The sequence below is a fragment of the Oncorhynchus mykiss genome, chromosome 9, assembly GCF_013265735.2.
Source record: "Oncorhynchus mykiss isolate Arlee chromosome 9, USDA_OmykA_1.1, whole genome shotgun sequence".
In the NCBI taxonomy this organism is placed as follows: domain Eukaryota; kingdom Metazoa; phylum Chordata; class Actinopteri; order Salmoniformes; family Salmonidae; genus Oncorhynchus; species Oncorhynchus mykiss.
In genome coordinates, this window is record NC_048573.1 from 48,241,056 (window position 1) to 48,259,748 (window position 18,693).

Genomic DNA, 18,693 nt, shown 5'->3' on the forward strand with positions numbered 1-18,693 from the left:
ATGTTTTTTTTACAAAAGTCTCATGGAATGTAGGCCTCAATTGAACACCACACATTGGCTGCTACTGTAGGCTGGACAATAGAACAGCTATTTCCATGTTAAAATGTTATGGGATGCATTTTCTCCATTGTTTTTTATGGTATGCCAATCTGGTAGGCCTACATTATGATCAAATAGCCACAGTAGCCAACTGCTAAAACGAACTTAAAGCGGGTACAGCCTCAGTGTTCACAGTAAACGCACACCGGAAGTTGTACAGAATGTTTACAACGCTCAAGTTTGCGTTCAGCAGACCATTGTGTGGCACCACCATAGGACGCCATCTTTCCAACAAGTCAGTTTGTCAAAGGTTTGCCCTGCTAGAGCTACCCTGGTCAACTGTGAGTGCTGTTGTTGTGAAGTGGAAACGTGTAGGAGCAACAATGGCTCAGTCACGAAGAGGTAGGCCACACAAGCTCACAGAACGTAACCGCAGAGTGCTGAAGCACGTAAAAATAGTCTGTTTGTTGCAACCCTCACTACCGAGTCACAAACTGCCTCTGAAAGCAACGTCAGCACAACAACTGTTCGTCAGGAGCTTAATGAAATGGGTTTCCATGGCCAAGCAGCCGCACACAAGCCTAAGATTACCATGCGCAACGCACAGCTTCAGCTGGAGTGGTGTAAAGCTGGCCGCCATTGTACTCTGGAGCAGTGGAAACGCATTCTCTGGAGTGATGAATCACGCTTCACCATCTGGCAGTCCAATGGACGAATCTGGGTTGGCGGATGCCAGGAGAACATTACCTGCCCAAATGCATAGTGGCAACTGTAAAGTTTGGTAGAGGAGGAATAATGGTCAGGGGCTGTTTTTCTTTTTCGATCTAGGCCCCTCAGTTCCAGTGACGGGAAATCTTAACGCTACATTGTGCAATGACATTGTAGACGATACTGTGCTACCAACTTTGTAGCAACAGATTGGGGTAGGCCCTGTCCTGTTTCAGCATGACAAAGCATGCATGGGGGCATTGTCCGGCACCGACAGAGATGGCCGCCTCGCTTCGCATTCTTAGGAAACTATGCAGTATTTTTATTTATTTTTATGTATTATTTTTTACACTGTTACCCCAGGAAATCTAAAGTCTTATTACATACAGCCAGGAGGAACTATTGGATATAAATGAATGTTCCAACATGTAGTGGAAAGCCAGAAGAGTGGGCTTTTATAGCAGCAAAACGGAGACCAAGTCCATATTAATGCCCATGATTTTGGAATGAGATGATCGAAAAGAAGGTGTCCACATACTTTTGGTCAAATAGTGTAGGATTTTAGTTTGAGCCAGTTTGCTACAGCAGGAAAATAATCCTGCAGCAACAGGAAATGTCAATTATTATGTGGATTATAATTAATGGACATTTTTTGGGGGGGTTGGTATGAAAAATGTAAGGGAAAATCAAGTCTGAAATTTCAAAGTGGAAATTACAAACTTCAGAAGCCTTTTTTGAAAACTCAAGTACACACGTTTTTAATTTCCTGCATTGCAGGACAATTAATATCCGACATCTGTAGTAGGAAGTATTGCCTCTGCCTCCCTCCCAGTCTACCTGCTCCCGTCAGACCAGGGATAGGTCTAGGCTGTATCAGAGAGGAAGAAGATAGGAAAGGCTTTTCCAACATTCCACAGAGTTCCTATTGTTATCTTTGCTCTATTATTTTTTTTGTGTGTGTGTGTGTGTGTGTGTGTGTTCCATATTTAATCATGTTTTCCACATCAGAAGGCCTTGATTGCCCCAGAGGGTTTGATGTTGCTTAGTGACAGCCATTAACAGGGAAGCCATCATGGACACAGGTGTGTCTTCCTTCTGGGTGGCACTGATTCATTTCTTCCTTTGTTTCTACGGTCTTTGATTGTTCTTTGTCTGTTGTTTTCATATCAGCTTTACTTTTATAGGGCTACTCTTATTTACACAACACATGAATGGATGAAATAGCGATTTGTAGTTCTCTATTGAATGCCACGTAATTAACATGTGATAGAAGGACCTTGTTAGAGCAATGCTTAGTGCAACAGATAATTCAAATATACAGTGCCTTGCGAAAGTATTCGGCCCCCTTGAACTTTGCGACCTTTTGCCACATTTCAGGCTTCAAACATAAAGATATAAAACTGTATTTTTTTGTGAAGAATCAACAACAAGTGGGACACAATCATGAAGTGGAACGACATTTATTGGATATTTCAAACTTTTTTAACAAATCAAAAACTGAATAATTGGGCGTGCAAAATTATTCAGCCCCCTTAAGTTAATACTTTGTAGCGCCACCTTTTGCTGCGATTACAGCTGTAAGTCGCTTGGGGTATGTCTCTATCAGTTTTACACATCGAGAGACTGACATTTTTTCACATTCCTCCTTGCAAAACAGCTCGAGCTCAGTGAGGTTGGATGGAGAGCATTTGTGAACAGCAGTTTTCAGTTCTTTCCACAGATTCTCGATTGGATTCAGGTCTGGACTTTGACTTGGCCATTCTAACACCTGGATATGTTTATTTTTGAACCATTCCATTGTAGATTTTGCTTTATGTTTTGGATCATTGTCTTGTTGGAAGACAAATCTCCGTCCCAGTGGTCTGATACTCCTTCCATTTCAATATTATCGCTTTCACAGTGCTCCTTGGGATGTTTAAAGCTTGGGAAATCTTTTTGTATCCAAATCCGGCTTTAAACTTCTTCACAGCAGTATCTCGGACCTGCCTGGTGTGTTCCTTGTTTTTCATGATGCTCTCTGCGCTTTTAACGGACCTCTGAGACTATCACAGTGCAGGTGCATTTATACAGAGACTTGATTACACACAGGTGGATTGTATTTATCATCATTAGTCATTTAGGTCAACATTGGATCATTCAGAGATCCTCACTGAACTTTGAGAGTTTGCTGCACTGAAAGTAAAGGGGCTGAATAATTTTGCACGCCCAATTTTTCAGTTTTTGATTTGTTAAAAAAGTTTGAAATATCCAATAAATGTCGTTCCACTTCATGATTGTGTCCCACTTGTTGTTGATTCTTCACAAAAAAATACAGTTTTATATCTTTATGTTTGAAGCCTGAAATGTGGCAAAAGGTCGCAAAGTTCAAGGGGGCCGAATACTTTCGCAAGGCACTGTATCACATCAGAGCATTAGGCCAGTAACCAAAAGGTCACTCGTTTGAATCTCCGAGTCAACTTGGGGAAAAATCTGTCACTGTGCCCTTGAGCATGGCACTTAACCTGAATTGCTCCTGTAAGTTGGATAAGAGCATCTGCAAAAAAAAAAAGTTTTTTACATTTATTTAACTAGTTAAGAACAAATTCTTATTTACAATGACAGCCTACCGGGGAACAGTGGGTTAACTGCCTTGTTCAGGGGCAGAACGACAGATTTTTACCATGTCAGCTCGGGGATTTGATCTAGCAACCATTCGGTTACTAGTCCAACACTCTAACCACTAGGCTACCTGCCACCCCTAAATGACTCAAATGTAATAGAAATGTTTGCGTAACTGCACTGTTTGAGGTAATTACCTGGTTAGGCAGCGGCGTAGGTGAAATTGTTGTCTTCTTTCTATGTTGCGTGCTGCTCTCCTACGTGTCTATTAACTGTATTCACAAGAGTTAACAGCTGTTTCAACCAGGCTATGTCACACTCTGTGGGTGTTTATAGGGTTATCAGTGATGAGGTGAGGTGATAACCAGCTGGGTCTCTCTCTGTAACAGTCTCTCTGTCTCTCTGTAACAGTCTCTCTGTATCTCTGTAGCAGTCTCTCTGTCTCTCTGTCCCTCTGTATCTCAGTCTCTCAGTCTCTCTGTAGCAGTCTCTCAGTCTCTCTGTAGCAGTCTCTCTAGCTGTCTCTGTCTCTCTGTAGCAGTCTGTCTCTCTGTCTCTCTGTAGCAGTCTCTGTCTCTTTGTCTCTCTGTAGCAGTCTCTCAGTCTCTCTGTAACAGTCTCTCTGTCTCTCTGTAACAGTCTCTCTGTATCTCTGTAGCAGTCTCTCTGTCTCTCTGTCCCTCTGTATCTCAGTCTCTCAGTCTCTCTGTATCAGTCTCTCTGTCTCTCTGTAGCAGTCTCTCAGTCCCTCAGTCTCTCTGTCTCTCTGTATCAGTCTCTCTGTAGCAGTCTCTCTGTCTCTCTGTAGCAGTCTCTCTGTCTCTCTGTAGCAGTCTCTCTAGCTGTCTCTCTGTAGCAGTCTCTGTCTCTCTGTCTCTCTGTAGCAGTCTCTGTCTCTTTGTCTCTCTGTAGCAGTCTCTCAGTCTCTCTGTAGCAGTCTCTCTGTCTCTCTGTAGCAGTCTCTCTGTAGCAATCTCTGTCTCTCTAGCAGTCTCTGTCTCTCTCTAGCAGTCTCTCTGTCTCTCTGTAGCAGTCTCTCTGTCTCTCTGTAGCAGTTTCTTTGTAGCAGTCTCTTTGTAGAAGTCTCTCTGTAGCAGTCTCACTTTCTCTGTAGCAGTCTTTCTGTAGCAATGAGACAAGTGTCTGTCTGTCTGTGTCTGTCGCAGTGGACACTGAGTTGGTATCTGTCTCAGGCTGCCTGTCTCTCTGGGTAGCTGGCTGGCTGACTCTTTGTCTGTCTGTCTATTTGACTTGCCTAGTTAAATAAAGGTAAAAAAATAAATAATAATAAATAAATGAATATATAGCATTGCAGGCTGAGTGGGCGTCTGTCTGGCCAGCTGGCTGGCTGGCTGCTGAGGGGTGATTCAACATGGTTACTCACTCTACACTGCAGGGTTGGGACAAACAGTACACTGCTGCCCAACCCTGTCAGGCAAGGACAGAGGAAATGGGGACAACATAAACTACAGCGTAGCGTTGTCTTTGAGAGTCTGAAGGACTGGCTTTTCTCACATAAGGGTAGGGTCATTTTTCATGATCAGAAACGCAAAGCAGAGGGACAGAGGAAAAGTAAAGGAATATGGGAGTGTGTTTTAGGAGAGGGGATGACAGATGAGGAGGAGGTCAAGGAGGTAGCTCTGTGCCCACACAGACAGAAGGATGGGTGGGTTTATGGAGAAGCCTGAGGGAGGTTTAGGGGACAGGCTTATGGTGCACACTTGGCTCCTGAACTCACTAACTCCTGTGTTCTATTATTAATGGGATTAATCCCCTCTTTCCCTTCATGTACTCCCTTCATGTACTCTCCCTCATCTACCTCTCCTATCATACCTGCTACCTCCCCAATCAGGTCTGTCTCTCTCAATCATCACTGCTTATCTCCACTGACTGTGCAGGGCCAAGAGGTTATGAGGAATAGACATACTTGGCACATTGTTGACCTTGAGACCCATATCTTATTTTGCAATCGGCATTTGCGCAACATTGCAATATATTTAAACTTGAGCTTTGAAAGCATGTTAATTAGATCGTTTCGAAGGACCGCAACAACTGTCACAGGGCTTTTCTCACTTAGATTGTTATTTATCACTGAATCAAATCCATAAACCATTTGCTGTTGAAGCACAAACACTGCTCTCTACCGTCTCCGGCCTGTGGCCAGACTAGCAAGTGGTGATTGTCTGACTCTCCCTGCTGCTCTGTCTGGCTGGGCTGATCCCAGATATGGCCATCCCTGGCTCCTGCCAGCTTGTCAGCACAGAGCACGAAGCTGAAACATCTATAGTTATCACCAAGGTAGTCAGCAGGTGTGTGTGCGTGTGTGTGTGTGTGTGTGTGTGTGTGTGTGTGTGTGTGTGTGTGTGTGTGTGTGTGTGTGTGTGTGTGTGTGTGTGTGTGTGTGTGTGTGTGTGTGTGTGTGATTTACTAGTCAAAAGGATAGTAAAACAAGGAAAATGCTCCCACATGAGGACAAAGGCTATTTTAAGTTTAAGGGTTAGAATTAGGGGTTAAGGTTTAGGGAAAATAGGATTTTGAATTGAAATTAATTTTAGCTCCCCACGAGGATAGAAAAACAAAACGTGTGTGTGACCTCACTGACTTATTCATACTTGAAAACAATTGCATGATTTGTTGGTTCAAAACAGTGTGTCATGCCTGGTCCACAGTGACACAGAGTCAGTGCCTGTTTGTGTGTTTGTATAGAACTCACTGTGTTCATTTGTCTGTTTTCCTCTCTCGGGCTGGCTGTCACTGCAGAGCTGAAGCTGCAGAGTGAGAGAGAGACACAGAGATATACGAAAAGAGAGGGTGAGAGAGGCTGTCTGGCTCCATGTCTGCCCCTGCGCCTTCCACCCGGAGGTCTGTGTCAGGCTCACGCAGGTACAGCACCGCATACGCACCTACACATCTGAAACTCCTACTCTCTCCCCACTGGGCGCAGACATCAATTCAACGTCTATTCCACGTTGGCTCAACGTGGGTGGCAGGTAGCCTAGTGGTTAGTGTGTTGGGCCAATAACCGAAAGGTCACTGGTTCGAGCCGCCAAGATGAGGAATCTACTGATGTGTCCTTGAGCAAGGCACTTTACCCTAATTTGTTCCCATGGCGCTGTACTTCTATGGCTGACCCTGTAAAGCAACACATTTCACTGCACCTATGTGGTGTATGTGACAGTCAAAAACATAATTGAAATGACGTGGGAACAATGTTGATTCAACCAGTCTGTCCTCATTTCTCTAATTCATCCTCTATCGCTCTCCTTTCATCTTCTTTTTAGATTACCTTCACACTCTTATGTTCTCCACTTAACCCCGTCTCTTATATAAGTACACCCTCATTTATTTTTGACTCATCCGTTTAAAATCCCTCGTACTCTGTTTTACTAATCTCCCTTTTCTATTGAACAGCCCTATTTTCCTCTAAATCCTTCTCTTTTTAACTTTTTCAGTCAACCTCTTAGTCAACCTCTCTCTCTCTCTCTCTCGCATCTCTCTATTTTGTTCTCCCTACTTCATCCATTTTGTCTTCTTATCATCAGCCACAAGAAATGGTCAGGGGTGAATAATGTGGGTATGTCCCTCCCAGAGAACCCGTTTAATGATGTGATGTCTCGCTGAGTATTGAATGCTGTGTGTGAACTTGTGTTTGTCTTTATTGCTACAGGGGATTATCATCTCCTGGGAGAGCTGAGGCTCAGTTTTGCGTCAGTCCCATCAGCTGCTGAGCTCCATAAGCGGTTACAGGCCAATTTTCTCTCTCACCCTCTCTCTCTCTCTCTCTCTTTCTCTTTCTCTTTCTCTCCTCTCTCTCCTCTCTCTCTCGACACAGTTGTCAGCACTTTAGAGCTTTGCTTTTCTTTCTTTTTTTTCCAACATGGTTGGTTTGACCATGTAACTGCTTTGTCGGCTAAAAATGAATGCAGGGGTGTGTTGGGATTATGGTAAGAGTTGCTATAAAAGGAGTGAATGATTGGATTTAACACACTGCAAGTATATTGTGAACTTGCACTCTGTCTATTTAAAGTTGTCTTTATGTTGATACTGTATTTCACTTCAATGAATTACTCATGTCCAATGTCCTAGCTACAGCGCAAGAGTAGCATGAACTCTATTAGGCTTGGAAAACTGGAGCAAAGATGGAACCCAGCTCTGGTCCTTTCTGTCGTCTCTCTCCCTAGATTCAACCCTCTGAAGGCTCTGCAGCCCAAACGGCGCTTGCAGCAAATGCTGTCGTCCTCCTCCTCGCCCGTGCCTGTACCCGTGCCCGCGCCCCCTGCGTGAGACACCCTTCAGTTATACTGTCCCAGAGAGCATGCTCATGTGCCGTAGTCATAGCTGGACAGACCGGCACAGACAGAGATCCATTGATCTTTGACATTCACTGATAAACCCTCCAGATGCACCAAACAGAATTGCTGGTACAGTGACGTACTGTATGCCAATATTATAGCCAATAGCTTGATGAGGTGATTGACTGATTTAACAGAGCATTTACTGAAGAGTACTGCTGTTAAAGTAGTAGTGCTGGCTGGTCAGTCACACTGGACAATCTCTCAAACCATCTTCAAATCTGACTGTAGTTATTGTGTGGTAGTTTATAAGAGCAGGTCTCTCTGTCCCACCACATTCTCGTCTCACTTCTTGCAACCACTCTGTATAGGAGTATTCCTCACACAGCATCAGCACAGCCTGCATACACATCATAACACCAGCTTGGCCCACATCAGGCACGTTCACACCAGGGTCCAACTCAAAAGAGAAGAGATGTAATGATGGACTGAAATTGTGCCGAACCTTATTTAGCCCACATATTTTACATTTTCTAGACCTTTCTTTTCAGGCTTGCTTCCACTGCATTTTTTCAGCTTGACCCTTTTCTGTTTGTATGCTGATGGCCTTTGTCATAACCTGACATAACCCTTCCTAAAATAAAACTGCTCCCAACAGCTGGTTCTATCTGTTTGGCACTGCTTATCTCCTCCCACCCAGTCTGGAAGCCAGTGATTGGGCAACACTACTGTCCTCCTGTCATTGCCTGTCAATTTACCAATTTGTCAACAGTCACAGACTAGTACAGGACAGGAGTTGCCCATCACAGTGCCCCTTCCCCATTCCTTCACTAATAAAATGTAGAAACTACATGAATATGACTTCAACTGAATTTCATTCTACTTTCTTTAGTTTTCTTCTTCTCCCAGTTGTTAATTCTGCTGACTTTTTTTGTTTGGTTTCTTGCTCTGATGTTGTTTTTAAGGGTTATGTGAGGTAGGAATTTCCCCAAATTGCAGGCTGTAATTGTGCATCTTTTTAGTGTGGGCTCTGATGCCACTGCTCACCTTTCGTCCTGAGGGGGACAGAAGGGGGACAGAGTAAGAAGGCAGAAATGTGTCTGGTCCACATGTCAGCATCTTAATCATGGTTTAATCATTTCTTTGTTTAGGGGAATAATGTTTAGATGAAGTCATCTTCAGATGCCGTGTTAGCCTATAGCAGACCTCGACAGGGCAAGTTCATGTCTCGTTAGTAGTTGTATTCTGCCTATGCTCTCTCTCATTAAAGAACAAATCTGCTGTATTTACACACATCAGTGTAGAAGGATCTCCCAGAGCCAAGGATTAAGTTCTAATGAGCCAGTTTTTAAGGAGAAGTAATATTTTAATCCATGTCATTCTAAATTAATTTCTCATTCATCATTAGCCAGTGTTTCTGCTCTGAACAATCCAGGCTACGGTCTTTATTTCAATTTAAACAGTCTCACTATCAAACTAGATAGGTACTCACTTTTCTTATCCCATGATGACCATTGTTGATGTATTTGGCCAACACAGAGTATAAGTCCTAAGTACTATTGATGTTTGTCACTGGGTTCTAGTCTGACAGACATCACTACCTCCTCACTGTAATAACTTGTTGTCTTTGGTCAGGTTTGACTACTGCAGGTTCATAGAGCTAGACTACATTCCAATGGAGACAGACTATATGGTTTCAATGCGCCCAACGGAACGAGGATATCTCACTACCAAGTCTCCGGAGCGGCACTGTCGGTTAGCACAACTCTCCTTTTATCCCTCTCTCTCCTTCAATGTTTTGTTGTCGTATCTCTCTGACTTCGTGCCGTAGGCATGTGCAGTGCATTCAGAAAGTGTTCAGACCCCTTCCCTTTTTTCTACATTTTGTTACGTTAGACATCTTCTAGAATGGATTGGATAATAGAATGGATAATATTTTTTTCCCTCATCGTTCTACACACAATATCCCATAATGACAAATCGAAAACAGGTTTTCAGGTTTTCAGAAATACCTTATTTACATAAGTATTTGGAATCTTTGCTATGAGACTCAAAATTGAGCTCAAGTGCATCCTGTTTCCATTGATCATTCTTGAGATGTTTCTACAACTTGATTGGAGTCCACCTGTGGTAAATTCAATTAATTGGACATGATATGGAAAGGCACACACCTTTCTATATAAGGTCTCACAGTTGACAGTGCATGTCAGAGCAAAAACCAATCCGTGAGGTCGAAGGAATTGTCAGTAGAGCTCCGAGACATGTTTGTGTCGAGGCACAGATCTGGGGAAGGGTACCAAAATAATTCTGCAGCATTGAAGGTCCCTAAGAACAAAGTGGCCTCCATCATTCTTAAATGGAAGAAGTTTGGAACCACCAAGACTCTTCCTAGAGCTGGCCGCCCAGCCAAACTGAGCAATCGGGGGAGAAGGGCCAATGGTTACTCTGACAGAGCTCCTCTGTGGAGATGGGAGAACCTTCCAGAAGGATGACCATCTCTGCAGCACTCCACAAATCAGGCCTTTATGGTAGAGTGGCCAGATAAAAGCTACTCCTCAGTAAAAGGCACCTAAAGGACTCTCAGACCATGACAAACAAGATTCTCTGGTCTGATGAAACCAAGATTGAACTCTTCGGCCTGAATGCCAAGCGTCACATCTGGAGGAAACCTGGCACCATCCCTACGGTGAAGTATGGTGGTGGCTGCATCATATTGTGGGGATGTTTTTCAGCAGCAGGGACTGGGAGACTAGTTAGGATCGATGGAAAGATGAACCGAGCAAAGTACAAATAAATCCTTGATGAAAACCTTCCAACAGGACAACAACCCTAAGCACACAGCCAAGACAACGCAGGAGGGGCTTCGGGACAAGTCTCTGAATAGCCCGGCCAGATCCCAGACTTGAACCCGATTTGAACATCTCTGGAGAGACCTGAAAATAGCTGTGCAGCGACGCTCCCCATCCAACCTGACAGAACTTGAGAGGATCTGCAGAGAAGAATGGGAGAAACTCCCCAAATACAGGTGTGCCAAGCTTGTCGCATCATACCCAAGAAGACTAGAGGCTGTAATCGCTGCCAGAGGTGCTTCAATAAAGTACTGAGTAAAGGGTCTGAATACTTATGTAAATGTGATATTTCATACTTTTTTTTGCTAACATTTCTAAAAACCTGTTTTTTTGTATTCTGTGTAGATTGAGGGGAAAAAAACAATGTAATCAATTTGAGAATAAGGCTGTAACAAGATCTGGAAAAAAAATCTAAGGGATCTGAATACTTTCCGAATGTTCTGTATTTAGTCTTAATGCCAATATATTGAATAACAAATGTATATTGTCATTCAATATGCGTTTTAAAGTCTTAATTGGACCTTCTGATAACTTGTTCTGTTGTTGAGCATCACTAGATGTGGGATGTTAGAGCGTTATGGTACAAGGTCCATGGCATGTAGATTGAATCCTGGATTCCTGGCCACTTTAAACCATCACATGCAAGCTGATCTGTTGTTGGCTGGGAGTAACCTTTCACCTTTTGGCATTCTCATGTATTGATGAGAATTATTTATTGACATGATTGAAGTTCTACTTTGTCTTGGCTTTTGGTTTTCTTGACTGCTTTCATCTACTCAAAGTGCATGGCATCTTTGAGCCATTGTGTACTATCATCTATGTTGCAGAGCATACTGTAGGTCCTCCTTCATCGTGGCCTTTTAATGTATGTCTGTCTTGGCACGTTTTGAGTCTGTTTTTTAGTGGGCATGTTTGCGGGTGAGTTTTTGGGCATGATTTAATGTTGGTTGAGTTTTATTGAGGCAGGATTTGTTCTGGTGTTTGATAATGTCAGTTAATAGTACTCTGTCTGTCTATATTGCCTGATGTATTAACGGTCCCTCTCACTCTGGTACAGAAGGACAGCTGCCCCAGTCAGCAACAGAGATCCCTATGGCAACGCCTCTCTCAGCAGCAGCAGCACTAACTCTGGCTCCTGCAAGGGCAGTGATTGCAGCCCCACCAAGGGGTAAGACAAAAATTGGCTACCCCATCTATCTATAAGACTAAGGGCTCTATTCAATCCGCATCGAGGAAATTCGGCGTCCCAGTGTGATTGAAATTTAAAGGCAATGTTCCCGCATTAGCTGAGACGGCATTCAAGGTAAACGCTGCCAATTTTCCGCTAAGTAGGAACTTACCTTTGCATTTCTTCAGCGATACAGATTGAATATAACCCTATGGCTAGCCTGCTATGCCCCATGTCAGTATCATTCTCCTACATGGGAGAATGAGTGCCTACTGCAAAGTAGCCTACAAAGCGTTATGTTTTGTATCATAAGGACATGTAATTAAAAGGTCTTATAACTTGTTAGAGGAATGTATGAGCCGTAGCCCTTGACACTGATCAGCGCCTACATTGGAACACAGTGGCTATACATGAGATCAGAGCTCAGGGTCTCCGCTTCACAGCTCTGTATGGGTTTTGACTGACAGCCGTTCTGAACTTGAGCACCGCGCACGACAAGGAGTTGCCCCCATCCCTCCCGCTAATTGGGCAACTTCTGAAAAATGCTTGTTGTTTGAGTGAGAGAAGGTGTAAATTACGAGGACTCTCTGTATTTTGAAAGATGAGATGTTGAAGATTATAATAAATACTGCTTTGATGTCATGCAAGCAAGCTGAACACACGTGAGCCCAAATGTGCACTCCACATTTACATATCATAAAACTCATGTCGTGTACAGCGTCAACATTTATGATCACTATGTTTGATGTACAGTTACAAGGTAACATGGCGTTATACCCTAGGTTGTCCTGAACAGAATGAGCCTATGTTTGTTGTACTGTGAAGAAAATCTGCCGTGGACCTCGCATCTGAATACACTCATGACTCTATTCTATTTGCACCAAAATTACGATCCGCTTCTCTTAATTGCCTTGTGAAAACCTAACACTGTAAGATCGTATTTCGACGGGACAGTAGTGGAGAAGGTGGAAAGTTTTAAGTTCCTCGGCGTACACATCACGGACAAACTGAAATGGTCCACCCAGACAGACAGCGTGGTGAAGAAGGCACAGCAGCGCCTCTTCAACCTCAGAAGGCTGAAGAAATTTGGCTTGTCACCAAAAACCCTCAAACTTTTACAGATGCACAATCGAGAGCATCCTGTCGGGCTGTATCACCGCCTGGTACGGCAACTCCTCCGCCCACAACCGTAAGGCTCTCCAGAGGGTAGTGAGGTCTGCACAACGCATCACCGGGGGGAAAACTACCTGCCCTCCAGGACACCTACACTACCCGATGTCACAGGAAGGCCATAAAGATCATCAAGGACAACAACCACCCGAGTCACTGCCTGTTCACCCCGCTACCATCCAGAAGGCGAGGTCAGTACAGGTGCATCAAAGCTGGGACCAGGAGACTGAAAAACAGCTTCTAGGCCATCAGACTGTTAAACAGCCATCACTAACATTGAGTGGCTGCTGCCAACATACTGACTCAAATCTCTAGCCACTTTAATAATTAAAAAGTGGATGTAATAAATTTATCACTAGTCACTTTAAACAATGTCACTTTATATCATGTTTACATACCCTACATTACTCATCTCATATGTATATACTGTACTCTATACCATCTACTGCATCTTGCCTATGCCGTTCGGCCATCGCTCATCCATATATTTATATGTACATATTCTTATTCATTCCTTTACACTTGTGTGTGCATAAGGTAGTTGTTGTGAAATTGTTAGATGACTTGTTAGATATTACTGCATGGTTGGAACTACAAGCACAAGCATTTCGCTACACTCTCATTAACATCTGCTAACCATGGGTATGTGACAAATAAAGTTTGACATGAATATTGGAAAGTCATGTTGGAAATAGAATTATGCCCACCGGACCCAGATTGCGATTTTAAAATGGAACATTTTTGGATTGTTTCAACAACAACAGTAATTGTGTGATGTCTGGGACACAGGGCTGTGTTCCAAACAAAATAAATATAAGTCTGCTTGCTCTAGAACGGCACCACTTGGAGAGTAAAAAAAGAGCACCTTATAGTTGAAGACTCTTCTTTGAGTCATAAAGGTGCATTGAAATGACTTGAGAACTGTGCACACTTTGGAGAGGTGTGTGGCCACTTGGAGACGCCAGTTAGACCTCTCACTCAAGACAAAAAATGACAAGGGTTTATGTTGTACCTACCCCCAAAGTATTTTCAGATTTCATTATCAACAAATGTGGTGAAAAGTACAGTAAATGTAAAATGTTAATAAAATCAACAGTGTAATGTTTGGATTCGGTCTTGTGTTACATGAGCTGTTGTGTCCTCAAATTTAGTCTAATCATTTCCCCGTAATCTCTAAACTGTTCCCTTTTTAATTGCTACCATGGGTATGCATATGCTTTCCATATTTCTTCTGTAAGAAACATTTAAATCTATCGCCATCCATACAGGCCAATTCCAACGAGTGTAAGGGGTTTTAATAATGTCTTATAATTCAGCTTATAGAAGATAATGGATTCCAATACATCTTTGTCTCTCCTGTTTCCTCTCTCTCTTTCTCCAAGGCGTCACATGAAGGCATACGCCTCATGTACAGATAACCATGGCATCCGCCCCCCTCCCCCAGAGCAGTACCTCACACCCCTGCAGCAGAAGGAGGTGTGTATCAGACACCTGCGGGCCCGCCTCAAGGAGTCAGTCGACAGGCTGCAGGACAGGTGAGACACAAAAGGACACACTGGAATGATTCTCTAGCCAAAAGGAAGATCTGGACTTGGACCATTACATTTTCCCATTTACTCTGGTCTCGTTCAAACAAGTACATTTTCATTTGAGCATTTTTTGTTTTGGAAATATTATGCTCTTTGAAATATAGATTTGAATGTCAACTTCTACCCCATTTCAAATTACCCTCATAACGCTTTTCATTTCGTAATTATGTTGATATATAAACAGAATTTTTTGGGGGCAAATTACTAAATCGCCAAACATTTTTACTAAATCTTTCTCTTTAAACCTACCTTGTTCACTCCCTCCCTCTCGCTCAACCTCCCTTCTTCACTCACTCCTCCTCCTCTTCTCTGTCTGTCTCAGGGACTCTGAGATTGATGCATTGAAGACCCAGCTGTGTCGGATGCAGGAGGACTGGGTTGAAGAGGAGTGTCACCGCGTGGAGGCCCAGCTGGCCCTGAAAGAGGCGCACAGGGAGATCCAGCAGCTCAAGGATGTGGTGGACGTGGTGCGCACCAACCTCAGCTCCAGTGACTCCACCGACACCGGCGTCCAGAAATACTTTCAGGACATCAACGCCCAGAACCTCAAGCTGGAGAACCTGCTGCTCAGCATGGAGCTGGCTCAGAACGGGGTGGCCAATGAGCAGGAGGCTGCTGCAGCAAGAGGAGTGGCAGGGGGGTCTCGTGCTGGGAGGCCTGGGACTGCGGGGTCATGGCCTGGGAGTAGTCCCGCTGCATCAGGGACTGGGGGGGGTGGCTCCAAGAGTCTGTGTGGGTCCTGTGACGGCTCCCCCGCCCGTTCTCTGACCCATAGCTCTACCTACACCAAGCTGAGCGACCATGCGCTGGGGGATAAGAACGGGAACGGCCTGTCAGGGGAGGAGAACCATGACAGCGGCTTTGTGTGCTGTGGGGAGAGTCACAGTCACAGTGCAGCCAGCAGTCACAGGGCAGACAGCAGTCACAGGGCAGACTTACTCCTGGAGGCAGCCTTCCTATCTGAAGAGACAGCCTCACTGCTCAGCACCTACTCCCACCTGCCACAGTCCTCCACCTACGAGAAGCTGTGCACCGGGCAGGACAGGGTGGTGCCCCTGCGCTGTGCCATGGGTGGGGCGGGCAGCACCAACCACTCCTGTCTGTCCCACCACCACCTGTACCTCCACCACCTCAGGGAGCAGGCCGTCCAGACAGAGAGCTGCCCCGTCCCGGTGGGGTTGGGCTACGCCTCTGACCTGGACACCATCACCGAGCGCACCTTCCGCTCTCAGGCCTGCAGCCCCACCTCCACCTGGGTCTCAGATGAGGGAGACGACCTGGACTCGGTTACCATGACGTCAGTCACCATGACAACTCTCACAGCTACAACAGCTGAGCCCGCTCCTGCTACTCCTTTACCCAGCTCTGCCTCTGTCTCCTGTGCAGTGGATATGGCCTCCCTATCAGTGAAGGAGGATGGGAAGATGGTGGGAGAGTTGGAGAGGCATAGAGAGGTAGTGGGGGAGGGCGCAGTGGGGATGGTAGAGGTAGGCAAGCAGCAGGAGGAGGAGGAGGTGGGGTTGGTAGAGTTGTGTAAGCAGGAGGAGGTAAAGGTGCTGGGGTTGGTGAGGGAGGGGAAGCAGGGGGAGGTCAGGGAGTTAGATCTATATAATCAGAGGGAGGAGGTTTTGGAGGTGAAGAATCAGAGAGCGGTTGAGGAGGTGAGGTCAGTGGAGGTGGAGGAGCGGCCCCACACCTCCCAGCCCAGGAGCAGCTCGCTACAGGAGATAGCTGGGGTGACAGTGGTGGAGGTTGATGATGATGAAGAGGCTGAGGTTCAGGGAGCAGTAGGGGGAGCAGAGGAGTCTACCTCTTCTGAGTCTGGACCCGCAGTGAAGAGCTACTGGAGCCGCCACTTCCTGGTGGACCTGCTGGCAGTGGCTGTGCCCGTGGTTCCCACGGTGGCATGGCTGTGCCAGGGGGCACGGCGCGATGGACTGCCAATTTACCACTTCGGCTCACTGCTGCGTGGCTGCTGCACAGTGGCCCTCTCCTCCCTGCGCAGGGGCGGGGGAGTCAGGCACTACCCCGCGGGCACAGGTGGGGGAGCCATGGGGGGCACAGAGATCTGAGACAGGCCCCATGACAGCCTGGGAACTGCACACACACAGCACTGCCCTCTCTGGTCCTGGGTCCTGGGTTTGTCCTCCACCTGAAGTACTGGGTAAAGAAAGGAGGGGAGCGATGATTTTGAATAAATTATTCTGAAGACAGGACAGCCCCAGCAAACCATATAACCCTCTCTGGAGGTGGCCTCTTCCACCTCTTCTGCTAGACTGAGAAGGGACACCAGGATGTGTTATACTGACACTAAATGGTAGAACTGTACGATTCAATGGATACTGAATGGCCGGAGTGTGACTGATGGTGATTGTAAGCACTCTCTCTTGTGTGCAGGGAGACTGAAAGGTCTGTCCGTCACTGTGGCTCCCTTTATTGGGCCAGTTCCATTTTGACTCGTGTGTAAGAAATGTGTGTGATCACATGACGTGTGTTGTGAGTGTGCAGCATGTGTGTTCTTCTCTGTGTTGTATTGCGTTGTGTAGCCAAAGCACCTAGATGTCTGGAGGCAATCGCAGCCATGGCTGTGCAGTAGTTGGTATGCTCATTTACGAGTGAATGACTGAAGTCTTGACACATGGCAGTTGCCCCCTAAAGGTACCAGGCAAGCTGCTGCTGTACATTTCTGCTTCCTGTCACTGGTGTCCTAGATTAACAATCACTCTTGTAGCATTCAGTCCATGTCTGTCGTCCAAGTGTTAGTCATTCCAGACCCATGAACCAGAAACATCTCAAGAAGGAAGCAAATAGAGATATAATAATTGAAACTAAGTTTATTTTTCTTTCAAAAATAGGAAAGGGATTATGGACTTTGTTGTTCTTGGGGTGTTTGCAGTGTCATGCCTGAGTTGGAAGAATCTGAGTGTCTTATTGTTTAGGGCTGTAATGGATGTAGTCATTGATGTGAAATAGTTGAAAGGCTGAGCAAGGACTGTACTGTAATGTTTAAATATAAGTCTTTGTTAGCGATTTCTGAGCCAAACAAGTGCTAACTGATGTCCACAAGATTGTGATGCAACCAACAAGAACAGTCCTTTGAGTGGAAGTACATTGAGTTCTTTAGAGAAGAAACAGGATATATCTTATTCCTTTAATTTATTAACAATGTTTTGCACTATTATTCACTTTATGAGGCTAAGCAACTACTTGAAGTCAAGTTTGTGTGTTTCCAAAGTCAGAAGCAAAACTGTGGCCGCATTCGAGTTTTTTTTTGTGTTCACTATACTTTCTCACAGGTACAACTGTCTAATGAAATATGTTTCAAAGTAAAGGTGCCATTTTTCTTTGAACACTGAAAACTGTTGCCTTCCGTCCATAACGTTCTTTTCCTGTAGTGTTTTAGCCGTAGGGAATATCCTTCTCAAAAATGTTTCGCTGCTTTCTGGAATGTGCGTTGGGATGTGCATTTGTGGTGTTGTTTCTTCTATCCCTCTTCATTTCTGCTGCTTGACAATCCCTTCTGTGTGTGTTTCTGCAGATGTAACCTCTTCACCGTGACTTCCAGCACCTATGAATAGTGAAACACACGAGCAGCACTGACAAAATAGATTGAGTGGTGAATTAATGAAACGCTTGGGAGTTGTCTTACACACTTTTCAACGTCGTCATGTGCTTTAGATTTGAACACTTTCCACAACCCTGTTGGAATTTTGTATTGTGTCTTGATATTGTGCGTTGCTCTAGTTCTTCCCCGTCATGTTTCACATCATCATGACCTGTGAATGGTCCCCCTGCCATTTGTAAAGCCTGCTTGGTGTAAGTGGTTCAGGAAGCCTCTGCATTTTTTTTATTAAAAGCCATACTCCTTTCTGTAAGGTGAATGTGTTTGAGAATGTCTCTAGCAGAAACACAATGATGAAAATAGTGTGATTGATAATCATATTGATATGCATTTGTAGATGACTCACCTGAAGTCTCCCCAACAGTACATGGGGTGTTTTGGCCAATAATTGGAAAAACGTCTGATCTGATTGGTCAAATGACAAATTAGTGGCAATATATCAGAATTTGGCTACCTGTGTAAACAAAGCCATCGCTTGTTAAACCTGTACTGGACTATTTTATATTTCTCAAGCAATTTCATTGGTGTTTGAACAGTAAAACAACGCCTCTTCATTATGTACCTCTACGCACAACAAAACAAGCTTAACAGTAATGTGTGTGTCTGTGATGTTAAGTGAATTACTAAAGGCTAACGGGTCATGCTTATGTTATAGTTA

At 44.7% G+C, this 18,693-nt stretch overlaps 1 protein-coding gene across 2 annotated transcripts in view; it reads left to right on the top strand.

The window, feature by feature from the left end:
- snphb (syntaphilin b) overlaps window positions 1–18,282 on the top strand; it is a 34,691-nt gene extending 16,409 nt beyond the window's left edge. For both annotated transcript variants that reach the window (XM_021615978.2, XM_036988194.1), the window contains exons 2-6: window positions 6,106–6,228; window positions 9,273–9,392; window positions 11,544–11,654; window positions 14,207–14,359; window positions 14,736–18,282. In XM_021615978.2, the coding sequence (XP_021471653.1) occupies window positions 6,179–6,228; window positions 9,273–9,392; window positions 11,544–11,654; window positions 14,207–14,359; window positions 14,736–16,485 (2,184 nt within the window). In that variant the 5' untranslated portion in view covers window positions 6,106–6,178 and the 3' untranslated portion in view covers window positions 16,486–18,282. The remainder of the gene's footprint in view (window positions 1–6,105; window positions 6,229–9,272; window positions 9,393–11,543; window positions 11,655–14,206; window positions 14,360–14,735) is intronic.
- The last annotated feature ends 411 nt before the right edge of the window (window positions 18,283–18,693 follow it).